This window comes from Elgaria multicarinata, chromosome 1 (genome assembly GCF_023053635.1).
Source record: "Elgaria multicarinata webbii isolate HBS135686 ecotype San Diego chromosome 1, rElgMul1.1.pri, whole genome shotgun sequence".
Lineage (NCBI taxonomy): Eukaryota > Metazoa > Chordata > Lepidosauria > Squamata > Anguidae > Elgaria > Elgaria multicarinata.
In genome coordinates, this window is record NC_086171.1 from 64,760,612 (window position 1) to 64,782,952 (window position 22,341).

The 22,341-nt window shown below is 41.1% G+C and overlaps 1 protein-coding gene across 1 annotated transcript in view; it reads left to right on the forward strand.

Moving 5' to 3' along the window:
* Positions 1 to 22,341, forward strand: part of GLI3 (GLI family zinc finger 3) — a 258,888-nt gene that overhangs the window by 64,328 nt on the left and 172,219 nt on the right. The window contains exon 2 of the mRNA XM_063129442.1: positions 3,565 to 3,807. Coding sequence (XP_062985512.1) covers positions 3,565 to 3,807 — 243 coding nt within the window. The remainder of the gene's footprint in view (positions 1 to 3,564; positions 3,808 to 22,341) is intronic.

The window sequence follows — 22,341 nt, forward strand, 5'->3', positions numbered from 1 at the left end:
TTGTCCGTTGGAATTTCTCATTAATACAAAAATGCCACGGTACACAAAAAGAGGGGAGGGGTGGGAGGGGTTTTGGCTGACCACGGCCTGTGCTTCACCAATAAGTGGTCTTGCTTCCATGAAAGGAAAGTATACTACTGGCAGAGGTCGCCCTCTCCATATCTTTGTTAAAATCAAATATGCTTTACTTTTATTTCCAACATCGCAGAGGTTTCAAGTTTCATGCAAAGGGCTCATCTGTAACAAATCTTTCAGTTAAGTAATCAGAATGTAACCACATCCATATATTCTGAGGGGCAGATGACACCCCCTTGGACACTTGTTCCCATAATGTGCCACCACCCAAATTAATTTGAAAATAAGTTCACTGCTGGAATTTACTTCTCAGTAAGTCTTGGGCCTTACAGGTAGAATGAAATCAGTGCCAAGTTATGACCCTGTAAATTACATTATTATGCAAACTGTGCTGGATTTAATCATATCTGATGTATAATAACCCTATTATTTCTTACATTTGTAAATTAAACGCACAGATTGTTTATCTTAATACAGTATTCCAGCCTAAACCTGGCTGATTAAAGAGGCTGGAAGTATTTTGAACATAATATGGATCTCTGTCTTTAACAAATAAAGAACTCATCTTACCTGTAAAAGTCTGCAGTAGACTAAAGGGAACATAATTAAAACATTTTAACTGGAGAGAAAGTGTAAAGAGTTAATATTACCTTTTCTGTTTCTAGATGTAAGTGTCTCTAGATACTTTATTGTAATTGCACAATTCACAGAATTAATTTAATTGTAAAGTAGGTGAAAAAATTAAGTCATCAATATGTAACTGTTTCTGTGCATACTAAAGCAAAGGTGGGGAACCTAGGATATATATTTTTAACTTTTCAGGGCTTGGTTTCCAAAGGACTGCAAACTTTTAGATTTCAGACTACTATATGGAAGGAAAATTAGTGGCTTGTATTTTCAGTTTTCTTCAAAACGAATGGAGTTTAAAAGAAATGCTGAGGTTGCAAACATTTCAAGGTAGTCTGTAGTATTTGATGGACGTATCCCTAGACTTTTTCATTGCCCTGAGTTACTCTAGCATTGAGCAAATTTGAAATAAATCTAATAATTATAATATTCCAAGAAAAGCAGAATTGCATCTATTTAAAAATCATTCCCTGATTCCTTTGCAGCAGAAGAGTCAGATAAAAGTGATGTTTTGTGTGCAACCGTAGTTTTCTTTTGCATGATTATGAGGTTGTTATAAAAGTGCACAAACAATGCAAAGATACATGATAGTCTTCCTCAGCTATCAAGAGGTTTTTAAAATAATTTCAAAGATATAATTTGTTTTTTTCTGTGCCCAGCAATTTTATCATAAATGTCCTTGGGCTTTCATTTTTGTTTCATCAATATTTCTGAAACATTTCCTAGTTGATTTGTGTTCTTTAATCTTCTAAAAACAAGACCTCACATTTGAAAGGGATGGCGTTAGAGATAACTCTAAATTAATTTACAGGCCTGCTCAGATGGATCTTCCCAATTCAAAACAAATTCATAGGAGCCAGGACCATTTCACACATTGCACAGAGGTAAACCTGAGTTTGCCACGAATTTTTCATTCATCTGGGAGCTGCAGCCAATCACACAGCTCCCTAATAAGTGTACAAGTATGAAAGAACATGTTTGTTGCATTCAAACTTTACATTTTAGGTACTTGTCATGTGTGAACTGGCCCTAATTAAAAGAAGAAATCTTGGGGTTCAATACAAAAGAAAACATATTTAATAATATCAGAAATGACTTCAAAAGAGATTTTTGTAGCAGATGCTTGCATGGATCAGGGCAATATTCTGCGTAAGTGTAGGGGTGATTAATTGTATTTCCATAGGTGTGTCCATGAGATGCACTTTGGGAGGAAGGGAAGTAGAATTTCATAGTGAGGGACAGGTTGCTTATCTCTGGTGGGGAAGTAATGCTGGTTTTCACATGCATCTCCACTTAAATGTATACACACTTCATTTCCTAATTGGTCTTCAGCTGGGGTGCCCACCTGCATACCAGTTTAAAGCTCTTCTTCTGTAAATTCTATGGACAGGACAGATGACGTGTTTTGGTGGTGGGTATAGCTATTGAGTTGGGTGCCTGCTTTTATCTTTTTTAAAACACACTCCTTTATATCTGGAGTGGGTGGCTGTCTATTAAACAGCCTAACAGGATGGTTTAGGGGTAGGCTAGGTAAACTTATTTGTACAAATATAAAAGAAAAATCTGCTGCCCCATTAGATTTCTTGGGGTGCGATTTGCACCCAAAAAATTATTGGATTCTAAAATGTTGTTTTATCACTCAAGTCAACAGAGGGATCCCTCTCCCTTACAAATTTCTTTATTTTTTCATCTGAGTTTTGTAGTATACATGTTCTTGGATGCATGAAAGTGTTCAAGGTAGTTTTGATTCTTACGTTTCCTAAATGAGTTACATAGAAGAATAAGATATAAATTTTTTTTTTAAAGGGAACAAACTTAAATATGCTTTTGATGAAGAGACAAATTCGAATGCATAAATATTCAAAAAAACTGTATTAATATTAAGTCTGAAAAGATCCTAACCTACTTATGAGAAATAAAACAAACACAGGTTTTTGTGGTTCCAGTGAAATACCTACACTTTTCCAAATCTGTGCAATTGCTCTTTCCACTTCTTAGCAAAGATTGCCATTCCTTCAATGGCTGCCCTTGCACAACATGGGAGAAGTTGCATTTGGCTATGCAGAGGTTAGCATTAGACGTTAAGGAGATCTGCCCACATGTTGATGCAGAACCATATTTTCTGTGCTGTGTGTGCGTGCACACACACAAATCTATATAGGAGTTTAAAGTTTTAGCTCTGGCTCTTGAACTTGTCTGCATCCACATGGTATAGCAGGTGGCCTCACATATCCTCAGTGTAATTACAACAGGCTTTATTAGGGGCCCTTCTTTGCTTCTTTTTAATAACTGGTATCTCTTTTTAACGGCAAGGAGGTTTCCTCTTTTCAACAGTGCATCTGTGGGGTCATGAAGGAGCATGCTAGCCAGTACAAAGCAGCAGTGGGTGGCTAGGCTTGATTTAGTTTCTGAGGGTTCATCTTCTCTGAGTTGTGACAAATTGTGTGTGTGTGTCCCCCCTTCCTGGTAAAGCAGCCCAAACTTCCAAGTTTCTTGTCCCGGAGAAAAGAAAATTGCAAGCCCATTCCTGTGCAATTAATGATCCCTGTGGTAAAAGCACCAGTGAATGGGGTGATGATCATCTACTGCACAACTGCCACTTGCACTAAATGGCTTAGTCCCCCCCCCCCCCGGGTCTTCAACTTGTTTCCAGGAACATCCTTCATAACCACACATGTACCTGCTCCTTTAAAGTTCTGTTGTGGCACAGTTCATGCTAAAAGCAGAGAAAACTTTGAAAGAAAACTTTGATGATTTACTAGAGCTGAACTAAAAGTGTCTTTCTCCTTTTCTCCCCTCTCAAATTCCCCTCTCTCTCTCTCTCTCTCTCTCTCTCTCTCTCTCTCTTTCTTTCTTCCCTAGAGGATGAAAGTCCTGGACAGACCTATCACAGAGAGAGAAGAAACGCAATCACAATGCAGCCACAGGGCGGGCAAGGCCTCAGTAAAATCAGTGAAGAGCCTTCGACATCTAGCGAGGAAAGGGCCTCATTAATCAAGAAGGAGATCCATGGATCTATATCGCACCTTCCTGAGCCTTCCATACCTTACCGTGGGACAGTCTTTGCCATGGATCCCAGGAATGGTTATATGGATCCTCCTTACCGTAAGTATTTCATGCAAGTTCACGTTTGGAAAATATAATTGGAATGATCTGCAAGCTATCACCTTCCATAGCATTTTACATTGGCATTTAGCTTGGCTTCCTAGGAGGAGGATCATATTTATAACAAGGTTTTCAAATATTCTGGTGTGGGGAGAGAGAAGGAGAGAAAAGAAACAGACTGTTGCATCATGCTATTAAAGTTAACAGAAAGCACCATTCCCAGAAAATTCTTCTGAATAAGTCCCATTGAAATGAATGGTGTTTTGCCATTTTGTGCTGTTGTGGAAGTCCTACAGGAGGAATTCCCTGGTGCCTCTGCAAAGAAGGGCGTGCTAACTGTTGCTACTTGCTTTTGTGACAGATTTAGTAATGGGGAGAGGGTGGGGAGGAAAAATGTTACCAAAAGGAACAGGGCGATGAATTCTTCTCTGATATCATTAGAAAAGTTTTTTTTAACAGTGTGATTTTTAACAATAGTATCACAAAATGGTAAAATGCAGACATGATCGCTAGCTTTGCTCCTGACTGCAATATATCGGTAGAGTGGAAGAACGTAAATGGTTTTCCAGTTCGGAATTCCTGATCAGTCATTAATAAAGAGTAAAAAAATTAAATGATGCTTGGACACAGATGTGCAAACGGATTTTTCCATAGGCAAAGACTATGAGGGAGTTAAAAGCATTTTTTCATCTGTTTCCAGTTTTAAAGGGGGGGGGATCATTTAGTTGTATAGTAATGAAGCACATCTTGAGGTGTCAGTCTGTGCCTTTTGATTATAGATTTATCATGTAGTCAGGGTCTGTACTTGCCATTTAACCTTTCAGTCTCTCATACCAGATGATAGACTAAGACCCATGAAGAAAGACCAGTCTGGGTCTTGTGTCTCACTCCTTTTTTCCTTTCTACCCCCACTCCCCCTTCGTGAATTCATTCAGAAATGTTAGTGTTTTGAGGCAAAAGGTCGTTAGCCAGATGACTGATTAGTGAGGACAGCTGATTAGTGCATGTTTTTTTGGTAAAGAGAGTGCTAGGGATAAAAGCTAATTTTATCCCTTCATTAGTTGGGTTAGCAGCAAAGGGGAATGTTCACTCACTGGAGTGCAGATCAAAGTGTGTCTTACACGCAAACGTTGAGTCTCACCCGACCAGCCTTTCCATAAAACAAAGTCTGATTATAATAATAATAATAAAAAATGTAGCTAATAATAAAGATGGAGGCTGAGTAAGACATTAGCTTACATTGGGATTCAAGGCAAAGATTTAGGTGCCTCAGCGTTTTTCACATTATTAAATCTGGCTCTGTTTTGACAACACACCGTATTTTTGAACAGTCTAGAGTTTTCCTAAAATACAGAGTGCTTTTTAAAATTCTTTGTACTTTAAAAAGTTTGTTGAGGGGATTCACTGTGAAAAAACTGCTGAAGAGCCAAATACCAGTAAAACCTCCTGTGCTAATTTTGTTTACTCAGGAATCTGTAACTTTTTATGGTCATAGCCATAAGCCTGGCATGAAAGCAACATTGATTTCACTGGGACTTGCATGAGTATAGCTAAGGATGCTGAAAGCCAAATGGCTTACACAACCTGCATCCAGCCCTCTAACATTATGATCAGAACACTACGACTTGAAAATAATTACCATTGAATTAAAAGGGAATTACTTCCAAAGAAGTATGGAGATTACAAAAGTTCATCAGGAGTGAGCAACAGCTCTGAAGCAGGTGAATTCTGAACAGCTCATACATATAGTTTCTAGTAGTAGTAATTTATTAATGCTTAGGCCATCGGCCATTCGCATACGGAATAGATACACTATGAAGAAACAACAATATAAAAATACTACATATAATCACAAACAGATCATACATAATAAAATAATAAAATTTAGTACAATTAAAAGCATAATTTGAATATAAAATTTGTAGTTAAATAAGAGTTTCTCCAGCACAGTCAACTGCAATCTCAGTAATAAATCTTGCCCGAATTTTCATTGCTGCCAGGGCAAAAAGAGATACTTTGTGCGTTACCCTAGAGTCAGTGTCAGACAGGAGATAGAAAATCTTTTCTGAAGTGGTATTGAAGTGTAGTTGATACAGAATAGATTCCAAAAATTTGGTTCTTGGTTCAGAGTATAAAGAACAGAAGAGCAAATAATGAGGCAGATCGTCAATTTCTGGGGCGCCACAAATACACAGATGGAGGGCCAAAGGGGTGTACTGATATCTGCCATCCGTCACTGCTCATATAGTTTCTATGATATTTCTCCTGCCTTATAGATCCTAGATGATTGGCTGAGAATTACTTGTTTTGTGGTACTTTCAGTGAGAGTAATGAAGATTATTTGGCTCGAGGATTGTATCCAACATTCTGAAAAGTCAAAATATGACTGCAAAATCTGGAAATGATTCTTTTGTAACAATGTAGTGATGGTATAAGTAGAAATAAAACATTAATATGTTTTTAAAGGCTTATTGTAGATATGACAAATACTACTTTGACCCCTTGGCTTGTTGCTGCATCTTCTTCCAAGTCTGTCACCTGTATTACAGGCACCAATTAGTATATAAAGTGTAGTCCTTGGCATATTCACGAACTGAGACTAAGGGCGAATTTTCACAAGATTCTCAGTGTGGAGAAAGTGACGATCTGTGTAGGGTTCCATGTAGCTTGGCATCTCATTTAGTGCACCAGCCTGTTGGGCTCTAGATTACTGCTGTGTGAATGCTGCACACACAAAAGGCTTGTCCCATGGATTAAGAACCTTTAAATGGCACACTGCGCCATTAGAACCTTTTTGCATGCCCCACAACCTATATAAATCAGCCCTCAGTAGTTAGGTGGGTTGTAATTTGAATTTTCCAAATTGTTGTGGCTGCTTTGTCAAAACCTGGATTATTTCCGCTATCCCTCCTTGTTGCTATGAATTCTGACAAATAAATAGAAGAACTAATTTAGGGTAAGCCTCAAGACACTGGAAACGTGTCCTATGTCTAAGTATAAGTGTATATTATGGATATATGAATTTACTAATAGAGTTTGGTTAGGTTAATAGGAAAGAAGGAGAGACAAATTGCTATGTAATCACCTCACATATGACACATCTCCATTACACAGGGTGGACTTCCAACTCTGTGATTCTGTGTTGCTCCCATGCCAGTTTGGATATGTGTAAAGCGTTCTGCCAATGTGGTTTGACTTCTTGATGAGTTTATAAATGCCAGCCCCTTGGAAAGTCGGTTACATGTATGACTTGTAAATATTCCAGGAAGCTGGACCACATGGGAAGAAGTATGTGCGTGTACCCAGTTTAGCATGGGAATAACTTCTAAAAAGAGTAAACAAGAAAGACTCAAGGGAGCATAAGGGTATACTTTTAAAAAAAACAAAACCCCAACAACAGTGCTTGTAATGAGCTTGATGCTTTCACAGGAAATTCCTGTGAAGAATACTGAATTACGTAATTGCATGATGACCCTCTTACAGCTAGAGGTAGAGCATGAACTGGAGAAGTTGTCCCTTCTTCTCTTTAGTTTCTTGCCAGTTTTGCTGAACAGAACAGACAGGGCCACGTTCTCTACTGTAACTGGGTATGTAATTCCTTCATTCCCTGTGGTTGGAAAATATGGCCTTTTCAGGATGTCTAGTTTGTGCTACTATATATACCCAGTTTGTATTTAAAAGTGTAGGCTGTCTTCCTGTAACACCGGGGGTGGGGTGGGAACACACTTTCTCTCTCTCTCTCTCTCTCTCTCTCAGGCAGACATCTGTATATTTTTATTGTTACCTAAAAGGAGTCAATTGCATTTGGAATGCATGTCCGCTTTGGGAGTTACAATTGTTAGGAAGGGCACATGGGTCTATGCCTATGACGGCTTCTTTTGTGTGGGCATTTGCTTTTTAAATGAAAAGATTGGTATGAGTGATCCCTTCCAGCCTATGGGTCCAACGAACTTCCAACAGTGGAAAGGAGCAAGAGGACAGTGGAAAAAAGCAAATAGCTGAGACACAGGATTATATTTTGAGATGTCATAATGAAGCAGTAATGCAGGTGTGGGGAACCTCTTCCATCCTGATGGCCAAATTCAATTCTGGAGAAACTTTTGGGGGATGCATTCCAATAGTGAGTGGGGCAAAGGAGGGTGGGCCAAAAACATTAAAAAAATACTACCATATTGTAGCTTCAAGCTCTTCCTGCCAGTAATTAAGCTTTAGGAGAAGTATTGCAACCTTTTAGAATGGAAAAAATTGTGCTAAAGCCAGAAAACGACCAAACAATCAGTGGTTGGGTAAAAGGGGGTGTGGCTCTCCAGGAATGTCAGAAGGCCGGATGTGGCCCATGGCCTTGAGATTTCCCTCCCCTGTCGTAATGCTTTGGCATTCCATACAGTGGACCATCGAATACTGTTAAGGAATCGTGGACTTCCCCAGACGTAGAAGCCTGGTTGTTATTATTTATTTATTTATTTATTTATTTATTTATTTATATAGCACCATCAATGTACATGGTGCTGTACAGAGTAAAACAGTAAATAGCAAGACCCATCGTGTACCTAGGCTGTATATCACTTTAGACTGCAGGTGGGGAACTCACATGACTGAATGCTCTTCTATACAACAACATTCCCTGTACAAAATTAAACATCTGGGAGAAATGTTCTAACCTGGCCTCCTTGGTGGCATGGTAATTTTCTGTGATTAGGAATCGTTCGTGTGTGGGAGAGGGAAAGAGAGAGGGAGAGAGAGAGAGAGAGACAGGCCGAGAACATATTTAGTCATGTGAGCCCTCACCTGCAGTCTGAAGTGGGATAACCGTAGGCACAACTTTATCACTTCAGTGTGAACTAGTCCTTATTCAAGTGGGATTTGCAACGCAGGGCATGTCTACACCATCTATTTAGCTTAGAGTCAGCTCTAGATCGTCCCTGTGCGTCCAAATGACGCAAAGCTGATCTTGAGGTCAACCAGGGACAACCTTTTACTTTCCCCGGAATAAAATGAATGACACCTTGCAAATGGGCATGGAGCTGTGCGGGGTGGGTGAGTGCCCGTGCCCATCGGGGGGGGGAGGCAGCAGTTTCGCCATCCCCAGGAAGGCTGCTGGTGCTTTTCAGCGCAGAGTTTTTGTTTCGTTTTTTACTTACATTTTGCGCAGGATTGCACCCGTGCAATTGTGCGATGGGCTTCTGCTTTTTTAAAAAATGCATGGCACCGGAGTGTCCCTCCTGACTTCTAGAACGTCATGCTGGCGTGTGCACACTGGGGGACGATCCCAGAAGCGAGAAAGCCCAGGATCCTCCCTCCCTGTCCCGGAAAGCCGGTAGGTGTAGATGAGCCCACAGTGTTGTAGTTTATCCCCTGATCCTAAGAGAAGTGCTCCTGTTCAGGGTTTGAGACCGTGTGTAACAGAAACAGTTCCCAAGATTGGGGAAGAAATAAACCTTTATCCTGCTGTGCTTTATAGTGCTAGAGAGGCTGCTGGCCCCAAACTTGCTATATAGCAAGAGGGTGGACGGGCGGGCAGGGGAGCTTGAAGTTTGTGAGACTGAACCACCCTTATATAATGCAGGGGAAGAGTGTTTTGACCTGACTTGAGTGCATTTCTCCCAGTCATACTACCCTGGATAGTTACTATACGCTGTCAGAAGCTTAAGCAGGCCATGTCTCTCTTTTCCCATGTCCTCCATGCGTGTGGGGTGGTGGTGGAGTAGTTTTCAACTGAGATTTTAACATTCTGTGTCTCAACTCCCAACCATAGACTTAATTAATCGACTCACACAATCTGCTTGACTTCTCCTTTTTTTAGACACCCCCCCGACCACCTCTCTATAGGCTCAAGCATTGTCAGTGTTCTATAAGCTAGTAGGTTTGTGTCAGGCAGTTTAGGGTTAAAAGAAGAATCTTTTTTTCTTTTAATTTACGCACTTCTAGAATTTTATGTACCTAGGGGATATACACAAGTGTTTTAAACCCTCTATCCTATTTTTGGTTGGCTCCATTTCATTTCCAAACTGATTGGCACCCAGCTAACCAAGTACACTACTGGAGGGAATTACAAATGGTGTAGGCTTACAGTATCAGTGGACCACAGCAATGCTATTATAGAGCAAACTTAGGCCATGGCTAGACCAGGCCTATATCCCGGGATTGTCCCGGGATCATCCCTGTGCATCCAAATGACACACAGGGGATCCCGGGAGCAGGCAGGGATGACCCCTCCCTTTGCCTGGGATAATCCTTAGGTCTAGCTAAGGCCAGAGTCTGCTTTAATCTTCTGCTTTTGCTTGTGAAACTTTTAAAATTATATTTGGAGGGAACATTTCCTTCTGTTAGGATCTTCTCATGTTTTAATTTTCCATGGAGTTTTATAGATGTGTTAAAGCTGCTTTAGTATGTTGGAAAAAAATGAATTATTCTTAATATATACATTGTCATTTAAAATCTAAAGCTGGTATTACTGTATGATTTTTGCAGACAATTTGAAAGGGGCTGTTGGTTCTTAGGGCTCATCTACACCAAGCAGGATATTCCACTATGAAAGTGGTATATGAAAGGCAGGAGCCACACTACTGCTTTGTAGCAGTATTGAGGTGCACTGACAACTGTTGGAGCCCACTGACACATACATATACTGCTTTCATAGTGTTATATCCTGCTTGGTGTAGATGTGTCATGGGCCCCAACAGTTGTTAGTTCACTTCAGTACCACTATAAACCAGTAGTGTAGATCCTGCAGCGCACTTCAATACCGCTATAAAGCAGCACTGTGGCTCCTGCCTTTTATATACTGCTTTCATACCACTTTCATCATGGAATAACTTTGTGTAGATGAGCCTCTAGTAAGGAATTAGTTTGCAAGAAAGGAAATTAGCCTAAATTTTTGATGTTTTTTAGTGCAGGGTGGTGCTGTGTTTCTGAATAACCCAGGTTGAAATTTTATCTTTGAAACCCTACTGCTAGTCAATTGCACTTCATGTGTGGTTATTTTTATCCTCACCTTGTATGGATTTGTTTCTGTAAAGGGTTGCAATTCATTAGACAAATAGGTTATTGCTAGATAATTCTTATGAAAGGGCCAATCCTTTTATGGCAGAGGAATGCTTTTGCAGACGTTCTTAGTTCAGGTCAGTTCTCTTGGATTTCAGAGGGTGAATAGATTTAATGTGCATACCTAGTATTTCAGGTGTGCAGTTAGAACTTTCCCCCAGATTCCTTACAGCAGATCATCGTTTCTCCCAAACAATGGGACTATGTATTTATTCAGCACATATGGGTTGCATGGGTGAATTGGTTCAGAAATAATGTAGATTATTTTACCCCAGATTTTAGAACTGAACTCCTACACAATCAGGTCTTTTCTGGGCTCATAATGGAGAGTAATTATTTCCCAAGTAGTCTTCCTTAAATCTATGGGTAAGGATTTCTGATTATTTCCAGTATTCCCCATCTTCAGGATGGAACATTGAGTGTGTATATTTGCAACTTGCTGGATCTATTTGTAAGCTACAGGTGTTCTTCAGAATGCATGAGGGTTAAATGTGGCAACAGGGGTGGGCCCTCTCCCAACATCCCCCATGTGCTTCATTCCCTAATGTGTCAAAGTCCGAATAGAGGTTCTACTTACATTCAATTGAACGTGAATACAATGTTTCTCATGATCCGGCTCCTCTTTTATCTGGCTTCCTGATTGCGCAGATCATTCTAATAGTGTTCAGCTGAATGTGAGTAGAACCTCCCTTCAGACTTCCTTGTTCAATGCAAGGAGGCTGGTGAATGAAGCACTGGGCCCCAGTGTGCATGGGATGTTGTGAACATCCACAACAATCCTTGACCACACATTTTTAGACTATGCTATTCCTGGTGGCTCCATTGATTTCCCCTGTGTATAATTTGGAATAGTGGGGATCACCCCAGCAATCATGTGGGTATTGGATATGCTGATATCGAAAACATCCTCCGCGTGGGAGCATTCTTAGGAACAAAACAAGTAGGGACTTTTTAGGTCCCATATTATATTTACATTTTAAAACATCTTAATTAATCTTCCGAGTTGTATTTGCCCCCATGAGGCCACCTCTGTTGATTAGTGTGTTCCCATTTAACTTGATTTGTTTCCTTATGAATGGGATGTGACATTGCATGACTGTAGTGCGTGAAAGGGGTAACCAATTAGAATATTTTACTTTGGTATGTTTGTTTGCGTTTGTTTGTCCACTTCGTTTCTGAAACACATACAAAGATAGTGTTGGGATTTCATAATTGACTTTTTAAAAAGTTATATTGGACCCAGTTGACTGGTTTCTGTGTTAGGGTTGAGATAATTTTGGCTGTCGGAAGTATTTCTGTTACAAAAATTGTTCATAACTAAAGCTTTCATTTCTGTGGGCCAAGGATTGTGTGGATTCAGGAGTCTTCTGGCCATTCTCTGCCCTTTTGTCTTACTTATCATTTATTACAATATTGGCTTCTGGTCAGCCACACAATCTGAGTGTCTTAATGCCTCATTTAGCCTCTCAAACATCTGCAGCTTGAGGAAGAACTATATTCAGTAGCACAGGTTGAATCATGGAATGAAATCACCTTAGCTTTGTTTGTTTTTTAACATTCTTTTTGTGCATCAGAGTGCCAGAATTAAAGTTTGAAAACAAATGTGTGTAGCTTCTACCAAAGAACTAAGAAACTTCTGTTTTAATGGTCTCAATGAAAAGATCTCTCTCTCTCTCTCTCTCTCTCTCTCCCCCTCCCCCTTACTCTCTCCCAGTAGTATAATTGTAAATTTTGAAATGTAAGTGCTCATGGTGACAGTCTCCATAGTCATGCTACCAAGGAGAGTCCAAAATACAGGCATCTGTGTTCATTTATATATGTCTCTGTGTATACATAGATACACACACCAAACAGCAGCAATACAGAGCATAATACTCAATTTATTAGGATCAGCTGAATGTCATACTTGAAGTAGCGCCTCTTCATATATATGCCTGCCTGAGACTTGTAATCTGTTGGAGGAGACCTCCTCCACGTCCCACCAACGCAAGACATAAGCTATGGTGGTACATTGGAGAGGGCTTTCTCTGTTGTGGCACCCTGGCTGTTGAATGCCCTCCCCTTGGAGGCCTGACTGGCGCCAGCACTGGTTTCATTTTGGTGCCAAGTTAAGACATGGCTTTTAAACAAAGCCTTTGATGGCTAAATTCACCAAGCCTGTACATAGTTTTATTTCCCCCCCCCAATTCTATACTAGTTTTAATAATAATAATAATAATAATAATAATAGTAGTAGTAGTAGTAGTAATAATAATAATAATAATAATAATAATTTCTTACCCACCTCTCCCTCTGGATCAAGGCGGGGAACAACATAGAATACAAAAATATTATAAAATACATAAAACTGATTAAAACATATAAAACTAATACATTATTAAAATAACAGCCAGACATCTTAACATTTGAATGGGTAAGCCTGCTGGAAGAGATCAGTCTTTATTGCTTTTTTATATTCAGAAAGACTATTGAGTTGGCGGATCTCTCCCGGCAGGCCATTCCACAGTCTGGGAGAGGCAGAAGAGAAGGTCCTCTGGGTAACGGTTGTTAATCTAGTTTTTGCTGGCTTAAGTAAATTCTTCCCAGAGGACCTGAGTGTGTGGGGCAGATTGTATGGGAGAAGGCGATCCTGCAGGTAACCTGGACCCAAACCATGTAGGGTTTAAAGGTAATAACCAACACTTTATACTTTGCCTGGAAACTAATTGGCAGCCAGTAGAGTGATTTTAAAGCTGGTGTAATATGGTCACCCCTAGATGTACCGTTGACCAACCTGGCTGCCATGTTTTGCACTAGTTGAAGTTTCTGGACTAGGCACAAAGGTAGCCCTATGTAGAATGCATTGCAGTAGGCACTCCTAGCCATCGCATCTATCTGAACTGCCATTTGGAGTGACAGATCCAGGAGTACCCACAAGCTGTGAACGCTGTCCTTCAGAGGGAGTGTAACCCCATCCAGAACTGGTTGACCCACCTCCAAATCCAGGTTGGGGCCTTTGACAGTAAGCACCTCCGTCTTGTCTGGATTCAGCTTCAGCTTGTTTTCCTCATCCAGCCATTACCACCTCCAAGCATTCATTCAGAGGAGACACACTATCCTTAGCTGACGCTCTTGTCGAAGGCATAGAGAAGTATATTTGGCTGTCATTGGCATACTGATAGCACCCCGCCCCATGCCTCCGGATGATCTCTCCCAGCGGTTTCATGTAGATGTTAAACAGCATTGGGGATATGATGGCGCCTTTTTGTACACCATATGATAGCTCCTTCTTTGAGGAGCTGCTATCCCCAAGCATCACCATCTGGAACCTCCCCGAGAGATAGGACCAGAATCACTGAAGCACAGTGCTCCCGATACCCAAACCTTCCAGGCGTTTCAGAAGGATACCATGGTCGATGGTATCGAAAGCCACTGAGAGGTCCAAAAGCGCCAGCAGGGACAGACTTCCCCTGTCAATACTCAGGTGTAGATCATCCACTAAGGCGACCATAGCTGTCTCAACTCCGTATCCTGCCCTGAAGCCGGTTTGAAATAGGTCTAGAAAATCTGTATCATCCAAAACTACTTGGTGTTGGAAGGCAACTGCCCTTTTAGCTTATTAATGATTTAATTTGTTTTTAGCTGTGTATATTTATTGTTTTATATTGTTTGTATGATTTTAACTGTACGCCACCCTGAGATCCTTGTGATATAGGGTGGGATACAAATGTTTTAATAAATAAATAAATAGAATAATAAGCTGGCAAAGGGCAGTGTTGTCGTTTAGTACATTGGATTTGGCTGGAGAGACCTGAGATTGTACAGAACAGGGAAAGAAAGGGACACAACATGCCTTCCAGTCAACACAAGACAACCAGCTCAAGATTCTCTAGGTCACGGGTTCACTGTTTAAGGGTGGGGAGTTGGATTGGCCTGTACCAGACCTGTTGTGGGCCAGATGTTATCCGGCCCTGCTCCTTTCTCCTTTCCTTTCTTTTTTTGCCGCTTCCCAGAGCAAAGAAACAAACCCAGGCCCAGGCTGCCTTGCATCCCCGGCGCTGCTATCTAATCTGAGATTGGAGATAGCGGTGGGGTTGTGTGATGGCCTGGGCCTGACTTGCCCATGCCAGCACCCACTCTCCCCCACATGGATGAGTCTGCCATTTCCTCCGCCCCATTTCCAGCATGGAAATCAAAAGGGCTGGCTGAGGAGGGGTGGAGAAAGGCAAGCCCATTCCTCTGTGGACAGCAGAGAAACGAAGCATGCTGGCAGAATAGGGTCTCTCTGCTAAAGGACTGGTGAAAACAAATTCAGGCTGGGATCTTTCCTGATCTTGTATACAAGGCTGGCTCAATGTTTTTTTATTTTTTTTAAAAAAATAACATGATCCATATTATCTTTAGCTATTCTGTTTAGGACACATATGCTCTGGATATATAATTGTTTTAGGTGTAGGTAGGTGTTCATGAAATATCCCTAGTGCAGGTGTTGGTCTATGTGGATTTCAGGTCCCTTTCAATCCAATATTTTGGTATTTTTCTTCCTTTCATGGCTTGCTTGAAGCAATTTGTGGCCATTGTTTTAACATTCCTGCGACAGTAGGAGCAAATAGTTAACTTAAAAAGGGTGATTTAAGTAGCATAGTTTAGTTGTTGAACATAATGTGGCTATCAAACTTATTAAGACATAACTGATATTACATAGTTATCAGAAAACATTTTTGTGATTTTGTATCTTTCTGTTCCCTCTTTAAAATGTGTCTGGGGATCAAACTTATTCAGGACGCAATTCGTATTTCAAGTTCAAACACCACTTGATTTCTTTAAATGAAGGATTAGGTTGTAAATATACTTAAGACATATCACTGTGGTATTTCAAGGTTCCAGGGAGAATTTTATTTTACAGTGTGTTTTGCAACTCCCCCTGCCCCACTTTCCTTAAAATGAAGATATTTGGAGTTCTAACTTGAAAGGTAGAATAATGTCCTGAATATGTATACCAAATTTTAATCCAGTATCTCAATCTAGAGATGTTATGTTACAAAGCATGTTGCAAATAAACAATGGCAAACTTTGGAGTTAAGCCAACAAATTTCTTACACAGAAAGCACTGTAATAAGAAGCATGAAAATCAAATTTGTTGCATTTGACAATTTGTTAGTCTGCCAGCACCTCTGTACTATATGTAAATATTGCAAAATAGATGTTTCTGTGATGGGAGAGCTGGTGTAGCACCTTGGCTAAAAGTGTGATCTGGGAAACGCTCCTCAGTCATAATCTCTGCAGGTGCCCAAACAGCCTCTCTGCACTTGGTTCCTTTCTCCGAGAGCTACTTTGCTTGAGGACTTTGAGTGCGAAGCCTGGGGCCATGACAACAATGTAGATTCCAAGCATGCTTAGAAATCTTCATTGTAGAGTGAAAAGCAGCTTAGGAACAGCCCTTGCCTTAACTCAGAGAAATAGGAACTGTCAGTTTTTATTCCTCCTGACCAACGGGCAGGGAGAGATGAAAAGTAATGCTTCCCAGAGCACTCTAACTGGTTGGCAGGAACCAGTTAGAGTGCAGTAACACAATTTAGAAGCCACTTTAGTCATAGCTGTTGTTGTCAGTCTTCCCTCACCCCTCCCAACTAAGGAATGCAGGTACATAGGAAGCTTCTTGATACTGAGTCAGACCTTTGGTCCACCTTGCTCAATATTGTCCACACTGATTGGCGGCAGCTCTACAGGATTCAAGCAGGATTCTTTCCTATCCTGCCTGGATGTGTTCGGAACTAACCCAGGGACCGACTGCCTAAAAAGGATGTGGTCTACTATTGAGCCACAGACCCTTCCTCTTCCCCCTGCCACACAACATGTGTGTGTGGGCTCCCCCAACCGGACAGCTGGTACTGAGCCCTTATGAGCCAAGGTAAAATTCAGAGGACACAGGGATCAGCTTGTAATGGCCTGAGAATACTTGAACTGGGCAAGTTCATTTCCATCCTCTTTCCTATTTCCAAAATCCTCCCCTCTGCCTCTCCCAGACCTAGCAAGGGAGGCAGAGTGAGTGACCAGATTCACACAGGCACCACAGCCCACTGTAAGTTACTGAAACTGTGGTGGGCAGTGGTGCGTGCTGGCCGCCCTTTTCAATATTCAAGTTGCAGCAGGTAGCCACCATGGCTTACCATGTCATATGACCCTGGCGAACTCTCTCATAACTCTGAAACAGCCCATGGACTAACCCTCGAATAAGCATGCACCGCAACACGATCGTGTGAACTGGCTCTTTCAGTGCTGTCTTAGTACAGAAACAAATCTTAATGTTGCAAAACAAGCAAACAAAATATGCAAGAGTATGTCTGGAACAGTAGACCTGATGCTTATATCCTGGTCAGATGTTATATTTTTTGGCAAGAAAATCTGTGGCATATGTGTCTTGCGCATCTTGTCCCCTGCTCACCCTACTGTTTGTATAATATTTATTTATTGCATTTCTATACTGCCCAATAGCCGAAGCTCTCTGGGTGGTTCATATTTGACCCAAGCTGGATCTCTCTGATTATACAAGATTGTCCTCGGGTCAAGAGGGGACAGAATTGACCGTAGGATCATAAAGATCCCATGAAGAAATAAACATGACACACTTCTAGTTTTACATGCAGTAAAGGGGTGGGAGAAGGGTGTGCATGAACTTGAGGCATGCGTTAACTGTTACCCTGGTGACTTCCTTGCTGGATGAATAATGCCTGAACAGGCCATCAGGTTTTGCCACGCAAAGTGACTGCTGTTAGGGGGGTTTCTTAGGCAGAACTGCTACACTGACCCAGTTTGCCTGTCATGAAGGCAATCCCTGGGGAGTTTAACCCAGGAATTGTGGGGATGAGTGGAGTGCGCAACCACATGTTTTTATTTCCGCTTTTAATGTATGATGTGCATACCTGGAAACTCTGGGGTGTTTATGGGTTAAACAATCCCAGTGTTAACCCATGCTTTGTTGCTCTGATATGTGAACCGGGAATCTGTGTCAAGGGAGTAGGTTGTAATCAAATACAGGGCAGACAAGTTTTGGGATCAGGGACAGAGGAGAGAATATGATTAATGTGTATAATTTCTTTCTTTCTTTCTTTATTTCATTTCTATACTGCCCAATAGCCGAAGCTCTCTGGGCGGTTTACAGAATTAAGACAATTCAAGTATAAAACAACAGTATAAAATGGGGGGATTGGAATAAGTGAACGGGGAACTGATATTTACACTTTCACATAATGCTAGAAACAGAGATCCCCCAATGAAATGTAAAGATACCATGTTTAAATAAAAATCAATAATCTTGCAGGATCTTTTTTTAAAAAAACACAGCACATAGTTGTCCTATGGAACTTTTTGCTGCAGAACTGGTGATAGATATATATTTGAATTCAGGACTATGAATAGCCATTAACTAGCAAACCCAGGGCATCTCTGTGAACGTCTGGGGCTTTCCACGTAATTTTAACTTGAAAATAAATCCCCTGTCATGTAAATTTTAAATAAAAGATTGGCACAAGCATTAAGGACATTTGCATGTAATGAAGGAGGACTGTATAGAATTGCTTTAATTATTTAATGATAGCCATTTGGCTTGTTGCTTCCTGGTTATTTTCCCTTTAATGCGATTCTTAATATATCTCTATAGTGTGAATCTTTTTGTTTTTAAGTTATCTGTGACATGCAGCCTTCTCATCTTGGCTTCTAGCAATACTGAACCCCCTATTTTGAAGTTGTCTTCGTGTAAAAGCCATCTAGTTATAACTCTCAAAAAATAAGAGGCTTGTCTCTAGAGGACAACTCCACATTGCAGATGGAGTATAATCCTTAACATTGTTTTCCCCCCTCCCTTCTGCTTTCAAATAGCTGGGGACAGTGAGTCAAGGAGTGAGAACTCCCTTTGTTTCATGTAGTGTGCATTGCAGGGAAAGAATGTAACAGAGCAGAAAATGAAGAAAGACATAAAAGAATCTCAGCTCAAGGAGGTCAGATCCATCACAGACTTAGCGTTGCCTTCAAAGATGTCTGGGACAGGTGGCAGTTCAAGACAATCAGAGGAGAAGCATCCGCTAACGCTGAGATAAGGGATTCTCACAGAATCCTGCTATCTGGTCCCAGTTTGCTTTGATGTAACTCTGCTAGAGAAGACTTCTGGGAGCAGGCTACTGCTACCCTCAGTGATAGGCTGCTGTTCTTGAGCCTTTAAAGGTCTCATTATAGTGATCCTTGAGGATTAATCCTCTTTAAGGTTTACATGGGGATGGTTTTGTTTGAAGGCCCAGCCAGGGCACCTTGGTACCACCTGTGCAAAACATTTGTTCATTCTTTTCTTGGCCCCTCTCTTTCCTTCTCCATATTATCAGTATTTGACTGAGAGCTAAAACCCAATCATCTAGACTTTTCTTTTCCCTCTTTGGCTTTTATAGGAGTTTTTGATGTTGTTGTTGTTGAGCACAGCTCGAGTGGTCACTGAACCATTAGCAGTAAATTGTCAGCTTCTGGGTATTGTAGTTACTTAGCTTGCTGCTTTTCTATCCACTTTTTGTCCTTCCATATCACTCCTGGGCAATTTAAGAAAGCGAAGCTATGGTGCTATTTGACTGCAGTATAAAATATGCTTTCTGTGTGAGCACGTTCAGGACTGGATGTAATATTAGAACAGGAATAAGAACACACAGTGGTCCCAATCAAGAAGTGGTTATATCCAGCTGTTATGTTCTGCCCAGTTAGAAGCCTGAGACAATGGATGGAGATGTGCATTTGCATCCACACTGCAAGATGAATGAGAAAAATGTACCTTGCAGGGAGGATGGGAATTGAATGGAATGTTTCACATCCAAGTTGTAGATATGCATCTGTATGTGCTCTGCTTGTGTGATTCCCTGCCCAGCAAGTGAATCTAAGGGCTAATCTAGACCTGCAGGCATTTCGGCACAGAAGAGGGATGCTTTTGAATGTTCCCTGCTTCCGCAATCGGCACTCATGGGGCACACAGCACTGATGTGTACTGCAATTTCAGGAGTGCCACTGCAGGAGCACATGTGCCCCATTATACCACTTGCACATGTGGATTGGCAGAAGTGGGTGGTGCTGGACAGATGATGCGGCAACGAGGCAGTGCTTTTTTTTTTAATTGACAGTGAGGCATGCGCACGAGCACAGATGCAAAGCAACACATGAGGGGATAGAAACTCCATCAAATATGGGCTCATGCACAGAGATATGTTCGTATTAAAAAAAATCCCCGCACACTTGATGGTAAAACACGCCAAGACCCATCCAAAACATGTGGCAACGGCAGACAGGTCCACTCCTGCACACCTCTGATACCCATGCACATGCCCCCCACAGCTGATTGGCTGTTCACTGAGCCCGGAACTTGTGGTGAGCAGCAAAGACCTCACAAAGGGGGGCACACCGCTAACGATGTTTGGAATGGAAGCGAAAGAGGCAGGAAAAACAACAACAAAAGCAGTCAGGGATATTCCAGGAAAACTGAGAGGTGGAGCCGAGATCACCGCGGGAGCAGGTGAATGTCATGTGCCCCGTTGGTGATGACTGTGATACTATACTGCAATAAATGGCTGGTGTAGACTCCCCCTATGTGCAGTAACCTACTTGTTTCTGAGAGCAGTTATAACTTGTTTTCTTACTCATTCTGAATGTGTAAGAATATATACATAGAATATACACATAAGCCTTCACTGATTTGGTGGAATGACAGCATTTGTTCTGTGCAGAAAATACTGAAGTATTGATTTATTTTGTGATCAGAAATGTGAGCCTTCACTTTTACTACACAGGGACATTTTATAAATTAAATCTGGTGGAAGGTCTTGATTTTAATAGTTACATCAGGCCTGATCCTATATTGTTTGCTACACCACAAAGATTGTCAGGATGGGCAATGAGGATTGCTCTATTCTGGAGGTACTGGGACGAAGAGAGTCGTGGCTTAAACAGTGCTGTTGCTGCTGTTTTAGGAACAGCTACCATTGACAGAGGCAACATGGGTGTACACAAACTAATTAGTGATGAGTAGCTGAAATAGGAGCAGGAGTAGGAATTACTTTCCTGCACGGATTCCTAAAGGAATGTTGACTATTATGGAATAAGCTATGTTGACATAACCTGATAGGTGCTGCTCTGAGGGCCTTAATGGCCGATGTGGAAAGATAGAAATGTAATCAGTAATATAGAGATGTAACTGGTCATAAAGCCAGTGTGGTAGGACGGCCCTGCTTCCTTGCACAGAATGCTACAGTAGCTATATTTGTGCAGTGCGTTCTATGTTTAGGATCGGATATGAAGAGGCAACCTGTCTCAATATTGCCAAGAATTTAAAAACAAGGAAATTGGTAGTTAAGAACACTGTATGTCTTCGAAGCTCCCATAACATCCTAACTCATTAATCAGGCATAAAGAAACTCATACATCACCCGAGTGCAGCAAGTGTAATTGCAGCTCAAAACAAACATAAAGACACTCAAAACAGAAGAAGGCCAAAAAATACATTGCTCAAAAGAGCAATGTGGATTGCATCAGGTTCAGAAAGGATATGTGGGTAACTTTTCCCCATAAATCACCACTTTTGCATGTTTTTAAATCATTTAAGGCATTTCAGTTTTCAAATAGAATAAAATAATATATCAGTTGTCTACAAATGTACATTGCACTTGCCTATCATGGCCAGGATCCAAAGAACTGCTTAGGATGCAAAAGGGGGGCTTGAATTAGCTCATTGAAACGTCTGACTTCTTTCTTGCAAACAGCTGATCCCTGTGCCATGTCATGCCTTTCAATTTTCCCTGAGTTTCACAAGTAGGAGGGTGGAGCTGCTAAGAAAAGAACACCTAAAACCCTCTTTGGATCCAGGGACATGTGATTGGTGCCAGATATCTGTCTCTTCAAGTACTTGTTCGAAAATATTTTGTAATTGAAATGTTTTAGTAGGTTTTTGTGTCTTACCGTTTAAACTGGATTTCAGATTAGTTTGTTATCACATACTTGGGACACTCTGTGATGCAAGGGTGGGGAACCAAATGCGGATTTTCAGACTTCTTAATGTAGGCTGACCATATGAAAAGGAGGACAGGGCTCCTGTATCTTTAACAGTTGCATGGAAAAGGGAATTTCAGCAGGTGTCATTTGTATATATGGAGAACCTGGTGAAAATCCCTCTTCATCACCAAAGTTAAAGCTGCAGGAGCTATACTAGAGTGACGAGATTTAAAAGAGGGCAGGGCACCTGCAGCTTTAACTGGTGTGTGGTGAAGAGGAAATTTCACCAGGTTCTCCATATATAGACTTCTGGACTCTTCCCAGGCCACACCCCATTTCCTTATGTCACGAGTGGGAATGCTGTGGATGCAATATATCTTAAGTTCAGCAAAGCTTTTGACAAAGTGCCACATGACATTCTGATTAACAAACTAGCTAAAAGTGGGCTAGATGGAACAACTATTAGGCGGATTCACAGTTGGCTACAGAATCGGACTC